A 15,278-nucleotide genomic window follows, 5' to 3' on the forward strand; every position below is an offset into this window, starting at 1 on the left:
CCTCCTCTTCGGCGACGTGACGTGGCGTCATAAACCCGGAAGTAAACAATGTAAAGAATGTAGAGAGCTAGCTAACAGGCCTGATATTCTGTTAAATATATTTCTGTGAAAATAAGGAACCTGACGGGGCTCCTGCTGATTTAGACAAAGTTAGTAACTATATTATTTATGTTATTACATTAAAATATGCATTACATTAAAATATATGCACGGGTCACGGCTCATGCTTTATTGCTGTTTAACTTTAATAAGCTAAAGCAAAGGTTATCCATGGCAAAACAGAATAATATCAGTTGAAAATGTAAATCTCCTTTGTGTTTTTACCTCTATATTTGATCTCTGTTATGTTTTTATTTCCGTATGTTTATCAACTTTATGTTTTTATCACCATTTTATCACCTTTATATTTTTATCACCATATTTTATATCCTTTATTTTTTTTTATCTCTAGATTTTTATCTCACTCATGTTTTTATAAATAATATAAATTATATCTTCATGTTTTTTTTTTAAACTCTAGATTATTATCTGCTTTATGTGCCAATACTTTTGCACAGGACTGCATATTTTATGAAATGAATGAAAGCCTTTATTGTCATTGTATATCTCTGTATACAACGAAATTAGGAGCACTTCTGACTGGTGTTAGAAAGAACAAACATAAAACATCAGACAATAAATAGACTATAAAGTGAGTATACCGTATAGTATAAAAGTATATATGTATGTACAGCAAGTATACAGTATAAAGTATATACAGCAAGTGACAAAGTCATAATATTACACACTGAACATTCAGAACATTCTGAATACGTGAGCAGTGATAGTATCGTACATTAACATCTACACTGGTGTAAACAGTTTAGTATAGACACACAGAGTACAGATTAAAATGGAGTAAGTGGCCGTAGCTGAGTAAGTGACCAGAGATAGTAATTGCACATTTACATTCTACATTTAGTGCAATGAGAGTTTAGAGTCCTGATAAATAAAGTGACTAGTATTGCACACTGACATTCTACATATGATATTAAACAGCAAGTGTAGATAAAAGTAGAGATTGTTGAAATAAGTCAGTGGAGTTGGACACAGTGATCAGAGGGAGTACTGTACATTGACATTTTACGTTTAGTGCGTTTGTGAGTTTATAGTCCTGATAGCATTTGGGAAAAAACTGTCCTGAAACCGAGTGGTCCTTGTTCTTATGTTATATTCTTCTATTCTGTTCTCTTTCATTTAATACATTGTTATTTATATGAAGCATGTTGAGCTGCATCTTATGTATTAAAAAAATGTGCTGTATTCATAGTCATCTGCACATTATTACAACCCCAAATCAGGAAAAAGTTGGGACAGTATGGAAAACACAAATAAAAATAGAAAGTAGTGATTTCTAAATTTACTTTGACTTGTATTTCATTGCAGACAAGACAACAGCACATTATTTAATGTGTTCCTCATGATTTTTATTGTTTTTTTCTTCAAAAAAACAAAATTCCTATTTTGGTTCTTGCAACACATTTCAAAAAAAGTTGGAACAGTAAAGCATTTACCACTTTGTAATGTTGCCATTCCTTTTCACAACACTTACAAGACATTTAGGGACTGAAGACACCAAGTGAAGTGTTTCAGGTATAATTTTGTCCCATTCTTGCTGCAAACAAGTCTTAAGGTGGGCAACAGTACGGGGTCTTCGTTGTCGCATTTTGCGCTTCAAAATGCGCCACACATTCTCTATTGGAGACAGGTCGGGACTGCAGGCAGGCCAGTCAAGTACCTGTATCCTCTTCCTCCGCAGCCAGGACTTTGTAATGTCGTCCCTGGAAATGATGTCTTCTTGAAGGCAGCATATTGTGCTCCAAAATCTCTATGTACTTTTCAGCATTAATGGTGCCATCACAGAAGTGCAAGTTACCTTTACCAAGGGCACTGACACAACCCCATACCATGACAGACCCTGGCTTTTGGACTTCTTGCTGGTAACAGTCTGGATGATCCTTTTCTTCTTTGGTCCGGAGCACACGGCGTCCATTTCTCCCAAAAAATACCTGAAATACTGATTCAGCTGACCACAGTACACGTTTCCACTGTGTGATGGTCCATCCCAGATGCCTCCGAGCCCAGAGAAGTCGACGGCGCTTCTGCACACTGTTAACATAGGGCTTCCTTTTGGCACAGTACAGTTTTAACTGGCATTTGTGGATGTAACTACATATTGTGGTAAAGGTGAGAGACAAAGGTTTGCCAAAGTAGTCCTGAGCCCATGTGGTGATATTGCTTATAGATGAATGACGATTCTTGATGCAGTGCCGTCTGAGGGATCGGAGAGCACGGTTGTTCAGCTTAGGCTTGCGCCCTTGTCCTTTACGCACTGAAATTCCTCCACATTCCTTGAATCTTTTAATTATGTTATGCACTGTTGAAGGTGAAATAAGCAAATGTCTTCCTATCTTTCTTTGAGGAACACTGTTTTTAAACATTTCAATAATTTTCTCACGTATTTGTTGGCAAACTGGCGATCCTCGGCCCATCTTTGCTCCTAAAGGACTAGACCTTTCTTGGATGCTGCTTTTATACCAAAGCATAATTACAATCACCTGTTGACATCAGCTGTTTCAAATCACATCATTTAACCAATTTACCTGATTACTAGCCCTAAATTGCTCCTGTTCCAACCTTTTTTGGAATGTGTTGCAGGTCTGAATGACAGGAAAGGATGTATATTTACAAATGAAATTAAGTTGACCAGACAAAACATGAAATATTTTGTGTTCATATTGTCTGCAATGAAATACAAGTCAAAGTAAATTTAGAAATCACTACTTTCTTTTTTTATTTGTGTTTTCCATACTGTCCCAACTTTTCCTGATTTGGGGTTGTATTATTATTATTATTATTATTATTATTATTATTATTATTATTATGATTATTATTGATATGCAGTAGTGATTTGAAAGTTGGTTGAAAATGATTGTAATCTGTGTTGGTATCAGGTCATGATGCCCGCTCGGAGCAGTTCAGCCGGCGGGGGAATCTCAAACAATAAAGTAAAATACTCCAGACTAGCGGACAGCGATGAAGGTTACATCGATCTACAGGTGAGGAGGAATAGTGTTTAATTATCTTATTAATCTCTATCCACTGTGTCTGTAATATGTGTGTGTGTGTGTGATGAGCACAAAGAACGAGCAATCTCACAGCTATTCCCTGCACTGACAATAAAAAAAAGAGAGAGAAAACCTGTTTTTACTTCAAACTCACTTAGAACAGAAGCCTAAAGGCAGGTTTTGAGCTCAATAATCATTTATGTGAAACATACTTTGCTGAAAATCTGACTGAATTCTTCAGTCTAAGGTGTTTGAATATAAATGAAGCTCTGAATCTGGAGAATTGGTCCTTAGAGCTGGAACTACTTTTACAGTAAAGTTAGATAAAACTCCACAGTAATGGCTGTGGCATGACTTTCCCTCATGTCTGTTTCATTCTCACACGTTATAGTTTCAGTGTAATGACTTTTAGATCCTCACTCTGCATTCACACTAGCAGGCGATAAATGATCATCGTTTTCTACGTACGTAAGTGACACGGAGCCGCGATTTCAGCCACAGAGCAAAGAAGCGACGTTTGAATTTAGATTCTCTCTCAATTCTCTCAATCTCTCTATTCAAAGGAGGTATGATGCACTAAAGCGACAAATTCAAGCGATTGCCTCGAATGATTCCTCGGTCTGATCCTATGGCACGTGTGGTCCGAAGTTTCTTCAGTTCCCTGCTCACAGCTTTGGTTCCTACCTGCAATTTGTGACTGCAAAAATGGAAGAAAACCTTATAACCTTGGTTTCATCTTATACGACCTTTCATTAAATGTGTGTAGAGGAATTACGAAGAAAAATACAGATTAGAAGGAATTAGCAGAGATCGTTGATGAGTATACTAACTAGTAACTTGCTAATCTAATGGGAGAGCGAAGCTAGTATGAAACTGAGCGCATCATTTCCATGCTAATCACACGTATGCTACAGATGCAGTGGATAAAAATTAGTTCAAAAATGAAATCATAATTATTCCTGTTTATTTTCTCACAGTTTAAGAGAAGTCCACCTAAAGTTCCATACAAGGCCATCGCTCTGGCGACGTTCCTCTTCCTGATCGGGTCTTTACTGATCATTATCGGCTCTCTGCTCCTCACCGGGTACATTCATGTTGAGGTGAGCTAACAAAGCAAAAACCTGCAGCGTCAGCAAATACACTGAACCCTGGCTTGACTCACTGTGATACACTGTACATATGGAATAAACCTGATCATACCACAGCACTGTTGAATTCTCAATTCTGATTGGCCAGAAGGTGTCGACGATTTTACTTCAGGACAGACGAGTTTACGCTTTGCAGTTTCGCAGTAACATCACAAAGCTGCGTTTTTTTTTTTTTTTTGTCTTACTAACTTCAAGAGAGAGAGAAAGAGAGGCTGGCGAGGGAACGACTGTTTATAGCTGCTATTACATAAGTGAGAAAAGGAACTCATTTCACGGACGTTCCACAACATTAAATGTAACTATAAACTGATAAAAAGTAAGATATGTAGTTTGTGAATGAATTAAAAATGCAATATTTGGCAAGTTGCTGTGGATTACGAGGAATAAAACACTCAGCGACGTGCTGTTTTAGAAAAAAGTGGGTGATAACAGTAACTCCGCTTCATCACGTCATCCCGGGATCGATTTTTTTTTTTTCCCCTATAACACCATGACTCCAAGTGTTTTACTCCTAACATATAATTTGACTTTTTTGCACCCTGGTTTAGTTTCTGTGGTTCTCTGGAGGTTGTGCGGTCGTGACTAGTGCGCAATTATTAATCTACTATTAAATGTATGTGTTGTTGTCACTTGCGTCATATCACAGGTTGAACTATTGAGCCTAAGGGGTGCCAATACTTTAATCTTAGTGAACACAGAGACGTTTGAGTGGCTAAATGTCAAAGGCATGTCATTAATGCATATGGTATGTAGTGAGCATGTAGAGCGAATAGGATGATGGATAAATATGATTGATGGGAAAACTTTTAAATTAAAAAATATAGATTTGTAGATATATCAATAAAAATAAATCATAAACTTAAAGTAGATAATAAAATTGCTCCCTAAATCCGGAAAACGGAGACTTTCACCATGATTTTGACCATTTAAGAATGAATATTTACATTTTTTTTTGTTCCCTCAGAATCCGGACCGGACGATTCCAGTGCTCATCATCGGAGTGCTCGTCTTTCTTCCTGGCTTTTATCACTTGAGGATCGCCTACTACGCCTCCAGAGGTTACCGCGGCTATTCCTACGATGATATTCCAGACTTTGACGATTGATCCTGATTCGCACCGTGATGGTATTACACAAGCTGCATGACGCCTTTGTTGCATTTTTTTCCCTCGTTGTGTTTTCCTTCCTGTGGCTGAGCAGAGCAGAGGGCCAGGAAGAACACACGCCTGCTGCGTCGCTTATCTGTTATGCAGAATATACTCTTCGAAATTATACTCTGATATGCAAATTAGAGTTTAGCACTACACCTAAAAAGCCAAAAGAAATGCCTTTGTATGTTTGTTTTATGTTTTATGTATGATGTGAAGTGTACATAGTTACAAGAAAAGTATATTGTTTAAAATAAACGATTTTTACTATATTGCTGTGGTTTAAAAATAATAAATTTATAGTGCGGCTTGCTTTGTTTGCTTGTACTTATTACATGTAAAGTACCTATATGGTTGAGTGCAAAAGTTTGTGCCCCCTCCCAAGAGTTTTTGAGAGAGGAAAACCTGAAAATGTACCACTATTTTTTAATTTATCAAAAAAAAAAAGAAATGAAATGACAGTGTTAAAAATAAAATGTGGGTGTTCTCAGATAACACAATGCAGAATCATCCGAAAAATATTTCTTTATTCATTATAGTTATTATTCATTATAGTTATTCATATTTATTATTTTCTACTATAGTTATTAGAAAAGAACTGATGGGAAGATGTTATTATAATTTGAATATGGAGTAAATTATTTTAACTTTTTAACTAGTAAGAATCCAAAAAAGCTGTTATTTATCTTATATAATATCAATATCACGATCCATTATGTCACACTTTTCTCAGATAGCGCTGTTATCATGATATATTTTATAACTTTATTGATCAGAAGCAGCTTATTGTTCAAATTTACTGTTACCCTTTTGTAATAAACCAATAAATTGTCAAATTTATTATTAAAATGTATTAAAGTTTTTTGAATTTATTTTTACCCTTTTCAGTTTAAAGTACTTTATCTTTGTAAACATAAACGTTTTTTCATTGTCTGGTTTTTTTTAAATGCAACAGTAATGTCTTGCACAGCCCCGTTCCTCATTAATACACTGTTTAACCAACCTGTGAAAGCAATCTCACTCATCATGTTGAGAAATGAATTCTCTTTTCTTAATTCTCTCTTGAGGGTGTAAAAACTTTTACAATCAAATGCAGCTGAACAAATACTGACTATTGTAATGAGTACTAAAAGTCTTGGCACCCATCTACCTCATCTATCAGTACAGAGATATAACAGACCCAGAACAGAACCAGTGCTGAGCAGCTGATTAATTAAAAATAATAATAAAAATATTAACTGGTGACTGCTTGGGGTTTCTTAGTTTAGTGATCGTTAAGGATTAAAAGTTAATTGTTTTTTGGGAAAATGATGGATTTAACTCATTAATAATTTGCTGAAGCTGTCATCAAGTCCAGACTGACATTCCTCTGTCTCATAACTACACACACTTCCTATTAATCTCACTGTAGTTACTGAGTAACATTATTAAAGGTGAACAGCTGAGAATGATCCAGGATGAGGAAGTCCATCAGGTGTGTAGCGCCATCTAGTGACACAAAGTGTCTGTCCACTGAAATATACTAGAAATGTCCTTTTTTTCTCTCTTTTTTTTACATCTGTGAATTTGGTTGTGTTATTGGTACACCAACATTATTTTACTGTAATGTAGATTACAGTAAAATCTCTATGAAAACTTTTAACCCAGTACTTCCTGTTTCGACTCATCGAGCTCTCTGTGAGCGGAATCAGATCTGATCGTGAAGATAAAGAAGAAATAATGTTAAATTAGCCTGGTATGTAGGATTCATTTTAATAACATATTTCCATTTAATAATTTTGAAAAAAAAAATCGATATTGCTGATCGCATAAGTTTGCATCCCCTTCACCACAAAAAATGATATCAAGTGAAAATATCTTGAGTAAAGCCAAATGTATCCAGTATTTCTTTAATACTAATTTTTACTCATTTCATGCTTTACATGTTCTTATTCTATTGGCAGATAATTTTGCTTCTTGCTAGAAATACATTAAATAAATAAATGAATAAAAGAAATAAATGTTAAATGCTTAAAATCAGCAAAATTATCTGCCAATAGAATAAGACTATTTAAAATTTGAAATAAGTTATAAAAAATAAAGGAAACGTTTAATAAGCTTATATTTGGTTTATATAGTCTTATAATAGGAAAAAATGAAAATATTCAAGATAGTTCCACTTGTCATTTTTTGCAGTGTTAGGACAAAATAAAGACAACATAGTAATTTATAGAAACAAAACTTTTACTTAATAAGGTTTTACAGATAGTCCTTCATAAATAAGAAAAAATAGTAAAATATGTATGGTGTGTTTATATATATATATATATATATATATATATATATATATATATATATATATATATATATATATATATACATATGATTCACAAGTTATAACCATCTTTTGAGATGTCATACCCTTCCTACTACAGATTTTTATTTTTCTACCAAATTATATTTCTACCTGATTTGCCTCACCCTACGTTTGCACTAGCAGGTGATAAGTCTGTGATGTCACTTGTAGTTTGTTTTTTTTCAGTAAATGGGAACTAATTGAAGGCAGGAACTAAAGTTGTGAGCAGGGAATTGAAGAAACGTCGGACCACGAGCGCAGTAGGATTGGTCCAAGGAATCAATCGAGACAATAATTTGGATTTGTTGTTAAATTTGAATGGAAAAGTCACGGCCGAGCATGTAAATAGATCATTTTACATCATCATCTTGTTGTAGAATGCATCCACGTTTTATATTTTAACCTCCTGGAACTGGATAAATTGTAAAATTGAGGTACATGTTTTTGTTTTGTTTGTTTTTCCCCACTGAGAAACCATGAGGGACCAAAACTTTTGCACCCAGCTGAATCCAGCAGACTGCACCCTGTGGCCTTCACTGTTTATTACTTCATTGTTTATATTTTACTCACACTCTTTGAGACACGAGTCTTAGATCCGTCCTCATGACTTTATCTAATATTGCTCCATTTTATTTAATCGTTTCTCATGTGCTCTTAATCACAGCCTCCTCTCTAACCAGGACAGGAACAGAGGACAAAGGACAGAGGGTGTGTCCAACACGTACGTGTTGTGTTATGAGGAAGAGTTCGGAAGTAAATAGTGTCTGTTCGCCTGTGTTAGTTCACAACACGGTTAAAGGAACAGTTCAGAGAAAAATCTGATTAACACGACGATAGTGTGGCTCAAAATAATGCAAACATGTTTCACCTAAAATCTTCTCTGTAAATTTCTTCTGCAGGTCTTCAGTGATGTCTCTCTCACACACACACAAACACACACACACACACACACACACACACACACTCCTGCACATAGCCACATTGTAAACAGTGGTAAGTAAGTAAGGGTGGAATCCTCAGGCTTCTTCATGATCTAATATGAGTTTTGATTCATAAGGCAATGATTCAATATATTTAAAATATATTATCAATCAATATTCAATATATTCAATGAATCTTCTACTATACGATACGAATCATAAGGCAATTTGATACAACATAAGGCACTTGACTTGCTAATGATTCTGTTATGATACGATCCAATGCAATTCATAAGGCAATGTTTTGATATTTGACTGTATCACTGAATCTGCTATGATATGAATCATAAATCATATCTGACAATACTGCTGAATCTGTAGAAAATATCAAGGAGCAAAGCACCTGCCCCTTTACCCCTTGATATCTACAGTGCCCCTTTAAAAAGAATTTTTAATCAGATTGCTTGAGGCTTTTAGCAAGAATTGAAGTTTCAACTAATAGTTATTGAAGTATAAATAAAAGGCCCTGGCTGCCATCTGTCATTTTTTTGCATCACGTGACCTGCAGCTACAACCTACAGCCCTGCCTTGTGCTCAGTAACAAAGTGGAGATGTTGAGTTTCAAATGAATTTTAATTTGTACAGAGATTTTAACCATAGACACCGTCACAAAGCAGCTTTCCAGAAAGCTGGACAAGGAAAATCTCCCATGAGGACGAAACCGGACTCAAAAGGGAAGGTGTCCTCTTCCAAGTGACACCAGATAGAGGGATTATAGATCATTACAGTGTACAGATGTAGAGTAAAAACACACAGTGTGTGAGTGTGTGTGTGTGAGTGAGTGTGTGTGAGTGTTTACAGGATGTGAAGTATGAGCAGATTGTGAATAAGAGTCCTGTGATCAACAACAGGACAGTGTTGACTGATAAATCAGACTCAGAAGGTGTGTATTGCGCACGTTTTTAGCAATAAAACATGTTCCACGTCGTTGCTTTCGCAATTTATTATCTAGCTTTGTAGCTACGTTGTGCTTACTTCACATTTCAGCTTTATTACGTAGATCATATTGTCTTTCCAACATATAAATATTTATTATATAATTTCACGAATCATATAATATGATGTGGTTGTGTACAGTATGTGTTTTTCCTGCATATCACTCGTTACAGTTCAGTAACTTCGCTGTAGTTTATGTTTTAAAACTTTGACTTAGAAAACATTTACTGCCTTGTATTAAAATAAAATAATAAATCTTTGTATGAATATGACTTCACACAAATCAGTTGTACATGAATTCCTAATGAAAAGAAAATAAAGGAAATAAAACAATCATTAAAATATATTAAACGATCTGCAGTAGAAAATTATTGATTCTAACTATTAATAACTAATAAAATATTATAATAAATAATATCTGTATACATGTGAATTCATGAATTGTACTTTATTTTTTAATGGAAATAAATATAATAATCACGGAAATATATTAAAATATTTACAGTAGAAAAAAATAATGTTACTACAATGTAATAATAATAATAATAATAATAATAATAATAATAATAATATAAATGTGAATTCATGAATTGTACTTTTTTAATAAAAATAAAATAAATATAATAACTATTAAAATACATTAAATTAATTACTATAGAAAAAACTGTTCTAAAATAATACATAAATAAGAGAATAAATAATTATTGATGAAATAAATTATTATAAATTATTATGGAATAAAAAACTAAAATATAATAATAATAATAATAATAATAATAATAATTAATAAACTGCACATTACTGTTTAATGAAGAATGCTAAAATTATTATTAAATATATTTTATAGCTTGATGCAATTTTATTTTTTTAATATTTAATTTCTAAATAAGTTAGAAATTGAGTTAAATGAACAGCAGATGTTGTAACTGCTCTGAGATCAGTCCTCTCTCTCTCTCTCTCTCTCTCTCTCTCTCTCTCTCTCTCACACACACACACACACACACACACACACACACACCTCTTCCTGGTTGATGAGGGTAACGCGTGTGCGCGCGTGTGCGCGTCCTCGAGGAAACTGGGCACACAGAGAGCGAGTCTCGCGCGCTTGTGAAAACTCCGCGCACGAGCCGAGCTGATCAGAGTTTCCGTGGAAACGTTTCACTTCCTGATACACAAAATCCACACATAAGCCGTTTAGTGACCGAGCAGTGAGCCGGGAACGCTTTTCCTTCTGCTGGAAGTTGGATGGTGAGTGTGGAGGAGTGGAAGGAGAACCGGCTCGCGACCGGGAAGGAGCTGCGCGTGCAGGCGGACTGCAGGAATAATCATCACAATAAGTAATAATAATAATAATAATAATAATAATAATAATAATAATAATAATGAAGCGCTTTTGTGGCGCATTTTTCCACTTTTAAACACCGAACACGAGGATGCTGTGAGGATTTCTCTCATCCACGCGTGAGTATGAGCTACTACTACAGAGTTCAAGCTTTTATATCAGAGACTCCATAACAACTCTATAACAACTCTAATCTACTCTAATGCACTGCTTATGCAGCAGCGTTATGTGCACCTGAGCACGAGCGCGTTTTCTGCACCAACTTCTGGATAGAGTAGATACATATGACTGTGTATTTATAATAAAAGTTCACTATTATTATTATTATTAGCAGTAGTAGTAGTAGTAGGAGGAGTAATATGAGTAGTAGCAGGAGTAGGAGTAGTATTTATTTATTTATTTATTTATTTATTTATTTGCACATTTGTCACGTAATAAACTACTTTATCTTGTTGCTCGGATGGTACCAGGTGCATTTTTCTAAAAAATAGTTTTTAAAGATAGAGCTTTAAAGGTACAGCAGGTCCTCAGGGTCCAACTATGTACCTTACATGATCTCTTTAAAGGTGAAAAATATGTCCTAAAGCTACAAAACATGCTCCCTTGATGGTACCACCCCAAGAACAAGGAAAAAACAAAAGTACAGTTTGGTACTCTTCTGTTTTTTTATTTATTTATTGATTGATTGATTGATTGATTGATTGATTTTTTAATAGCAGCATTCCTTAAAAAAAAAGACATTTTAATGCTTTATTCACAATTGACCTCTTGTCCTGGCTCAGTACCCTAATTCACACGCCGTTACACACTTCTTAAATCTCAACAGCAGAGTCCAGTGCACTGAAATAAAGGGACCAAACAGTACTTTGCTACAGTTGTTGATAAAGTGGTACCATCAAGGTACATTAGTATTTTTAGAGTAGCGCTTTAAAGGTAAAAAGGGCTCCTTAAGGTCCAACTGTGTACCTTACATTATCTTTAAAGGTGAAAAATACATACTGAAGCTACAAAACATTCTCCCTTGTTTGGTACCTTTATTCCTGAGTAAGTATATTGTTTTCTGTTAATAATAATATAAATGAAGGTATAAAACTGTATGTTATCTTGTCACTGAGGTCACACCTTTAGTATGTACCTTTAAAAATGTTTTAATATTCATCATCAGACCTTAAGAACCACTGGCGTGCCTTTAAAGCTTTACTTTAACCACTGTTTAAAGGTACGGCACACACACCTTCCCAGGCAAAAGATACTAAAGGTTCAAAAGACGCACTCTTCGTGGTACCACAGCAGCATGAAGGAAAAGTACAGCTAGGTAGCTTTCTTTCTGAGACTGTACGTTGTTTCACTCATAAGTCACGGAAACAGCAATATAATCTAAAATATATTATGGTTTATTGGATGGAATGCTAAATATTTCTTTAAAAATTAGGGTGCTGAAAATGGGAACCAATTCAGGCCCCAAAATGGTTCTTCTTTTGACACCTTTATTTATAAGAGTAATTAATTTATTTATAAGAGGGATTCTGAGAAATGTTTTATTCTGAAACTAAATCGTTGACTGTAAGAGACATTTCTGAGATAGTTTGAGATAAAATGGTGTCCAAAGTATTTATAAAAAAAGGTGTTGTGTGTATAAGGTGGTATAATATTAATATCCGTACTAAACTCTGATTAATATTAAGGTTAAGGATGTGATAAAACATTAAATGCAATAAAACAGTAAAACATTATCACAAACCAGCTTTATAGAAATTGACGTCTGGATCCCTGATGAGGCTCAGGTGACAGTCATGAGAAAAGAATTTGCTAAAAACATTAGCGATAAGGGGAACACGTTCTTCCTCTGGTTGATATCGGATACAGGATTTACAGTAGAAACAGTCTGAATGCAGCGTACAGGGAGAAGAAGTGGAATTAATTATCATCAGAGGGATTCAGCGCACGGAGAGTAAACATCCCTGAGATATGACAAGGACTGGTGTTAAAGGTCTGTCTGGAAAAAAAAAGTTCACAGAATATTAACAGAGTGATTAGATACGTATGTTTTAAGTGTGAAATAAAACACGACAAGGTGTAAGAGATACTGTTACTACACGTTAGTGCATCCTGGAGTGTTTAATTCCTCTTACATCACAGCAACATTTACAATTACAGCACAAAACATCGTAATTTTTATTCGTTTATAGCTACATTTAATGTTGTGAGACATCCATCACACAAATGAGCTTTCTTTTTTTTCACCTTCTTGAAGGTAATAAGACAAACTGCAAAGTGTACACACATCTGGCCTTAAAGTTACAGCTCTACCTTTGACTGTTACAAAGCGCTGACACTGGAGACTCCTTCCATAAATGTTAAATAAATGCCTCCTTAAAAGAAACTTCACCATATCAACAACTATACACGTTTTTTTCTTCCGTTTATGTGGAACGTCTGCCGTACAAATCCCAGTGAATGAGCTGTTACTATAGAAACGATAACGTACAGTATTAGAACGAGCGCATTGATATTTACCTGCGATTTGTCAGAGAAACTTAATCAATACCTTCCGACCAATCAGAATTCACCAGCACTGTGCTATAACACACATTGGAGGATTTATCAAAGAAATGAATTTCCACAGAGGTGGCTGTAAGAGCACTGATGCGCTTGTGTGGGAAAGAAAAGTGCATGTGGTCGAAGCCCTGTGATTAGCGAGGGAACTTTTAAAACACACTCCATCATCACTCATCCGTTCCCGCAGGGTTTAACGAGCGTCCAGCTTCAGTCAGCTCAGTACCTGAAAGCCACTTTCAGCTCTAATCATAAGCCACAATTGACCGCTGAAGCTGTTCTGTATGTTTTTTGGTTTTTTTTTTACATGAAATATTCATTAACGTGAATTAAGATCGGGGAAGAGAGCGTTATGGACATATGGCTGTAACGTGAGCTTGTGATCGATGCTCAAAACCACAGAGATCGTCTCTCATTTAAAGCAGGCTGTGACTCATTGGTTTACTCTCAGTCAAGCAGTAAGACAGGATAAAGTCTTACGATCATATAATAGATTAATTATCAAAAAAAAGATTGTATTGATCCATCTACAGTCTTGAAATAATCTTTTTCATTTTTCAAATTTTTACCTAAAGATTTCCATAGGAGGTTTAATTTAATCAACATGGACACACACTTCCACCTTGATAACAAATCCCGTTTGTATGAAAAGTTATGAAGGTTAAAGTTAAGGTTATATAAGGTTAAGGTTAGTGTGTGTACCTTTTCTCATGAATTCATTCATACCGAATAAAAAAAAAATCCAACTGCTGTGTTCAAGCTTGAAAATGTTATGTGATTTTTTTTTTTCTGAACTCATAACCTTCTGGTTGCTGGTGTGGAACTTTGTTGTGTAGATTGAGTTGTTGAGTTGTGTAGATGGAATTATGTGAAAGCACAGTTTTATCTAAAACATTAGGCAGAATTGTCTTCAGAAGGTCAAACGATCGGAAAATCTGAGAACAGTTGAGGTAAAACCGATGGGTGTAACAAACAAGGGAATCAAATACAAAAGCAAAAAAAAAATAGCAAGGAACAGTTGAATAAGATGCGTGGTTTAAATAGGAGGAGTGGATTGAAACTAAACAGGAAACAGGTGAGCTAGTGTTCAAGTGAGTGTGAGAGCCTTAAATCCAGACTGGATTAGGATCTGGTTCTGGCTCCTGGCTCGGCAGTGGGATCAGATAACAACTGAGTAACTAAAAATTTCAGGAAATGCAACCTTGTGTTTAATTCAACTCAATTTAAATGAAGAATTAAGAAAATTATGGTTACATTTGCGGCTGTACTTTTTCTTACAATTTCCTTCATGTGAAATTGACCAATGTTTGAGTTAGCACAAATTTCCCATCAGATCAGGTGAGCTGAGTGATTTAAAGGGTTAAAAGCTTTGCTCACTCACTTTCTGAACTCACAACCTTCAGGTCACTAGTGCTTAACCTTAACTGCCACTTTTATTACCACTTTTGGCACATAAAAAAATTAGGGAAAAGCAACCTGGTTTTGCCAACATGGTCTCATTGTTGGAAATTTGTAACAAACTCATTTTCACTCATTTCTTTGTTCATATGAAATCAAACAAAGTCCAGCATCCTTGCCTTCATTTCGTTGAATTCCTACAAATTTCTCATGAGATCACTTTGGCTCGCTCAGCAGTCCGGAGATTTCCTATTACACACTTTTGATCACTAGCTAAAAAGCTAAAAAATTTCAATTTTAATAAGCTAAAAACAAGCTGCTTTTGCTAA

At 35.0% G+C, this 15,278-nt stretch overlaps 2 protein-coding genes across 3 annotated transcripts in view; both read left to right on the plus strand.

Moving 5' to 3' along the window:
• The first annotated feature begins 16 nt into the window (after nt 1-16).
• tmem230a (transmembrane protein 230a) lies at nt 17-5,710 on the plus strand. The gene is made up of 4 exons (XM_026942855.3): nt 17-149; nt 2,994-3,098; nt 4,085-4,207; nt 5,220-5,710. Exons 2-4 carry the CDS (start codon nt 2,997-2,999, stop codon nt 5,358-5,360), a joined length of 366 nt encoding a protein of 121 aa, XP_026798656.1. The 5' UTR covers nt 17-149; nt 2,994-2,996; the 3' UTR covers nt 5,361-5,710.
• Nucleotides 5,711-10,691: 4,981 nt separating this feature from the next.
• The window catches only part of igsf9a (immunoglobulin superfamily, member 9a), a 48,260-nt gene continuing 43,673 nt past the window's right edge, over nt 10,692-15,278 (plus strand). The window contains exon 1 of one of the 2 annotated variants that reach the window (XM_026942709.3): nt 10,692-10,990. The gene's annotated coding sequence lies outside the window, so the exon portion shown is untranslated. Of the gene's footprint in view, nt 11,115-15,278 lie in introns of both variants that reach the window. The other variant, XM_026942708.3, reaches the window with a different exon arrangement.

This window comes from Pangasianodon hypophthalmus, chromosome 17 (genome assembly GCF_027358585.1).
Source record: "Pangasianodon hypophthalmus isolate fPanHyp1 chromosome 17, fPanHyp1.pri, whole genome shotgun sequence".
NCBI lineage: Eukaryota > Metazoa > Chordata > Actinopteri > Siluriformes > Pangasiidae > Pangasianodon > Pangasianodon hypophthalmus.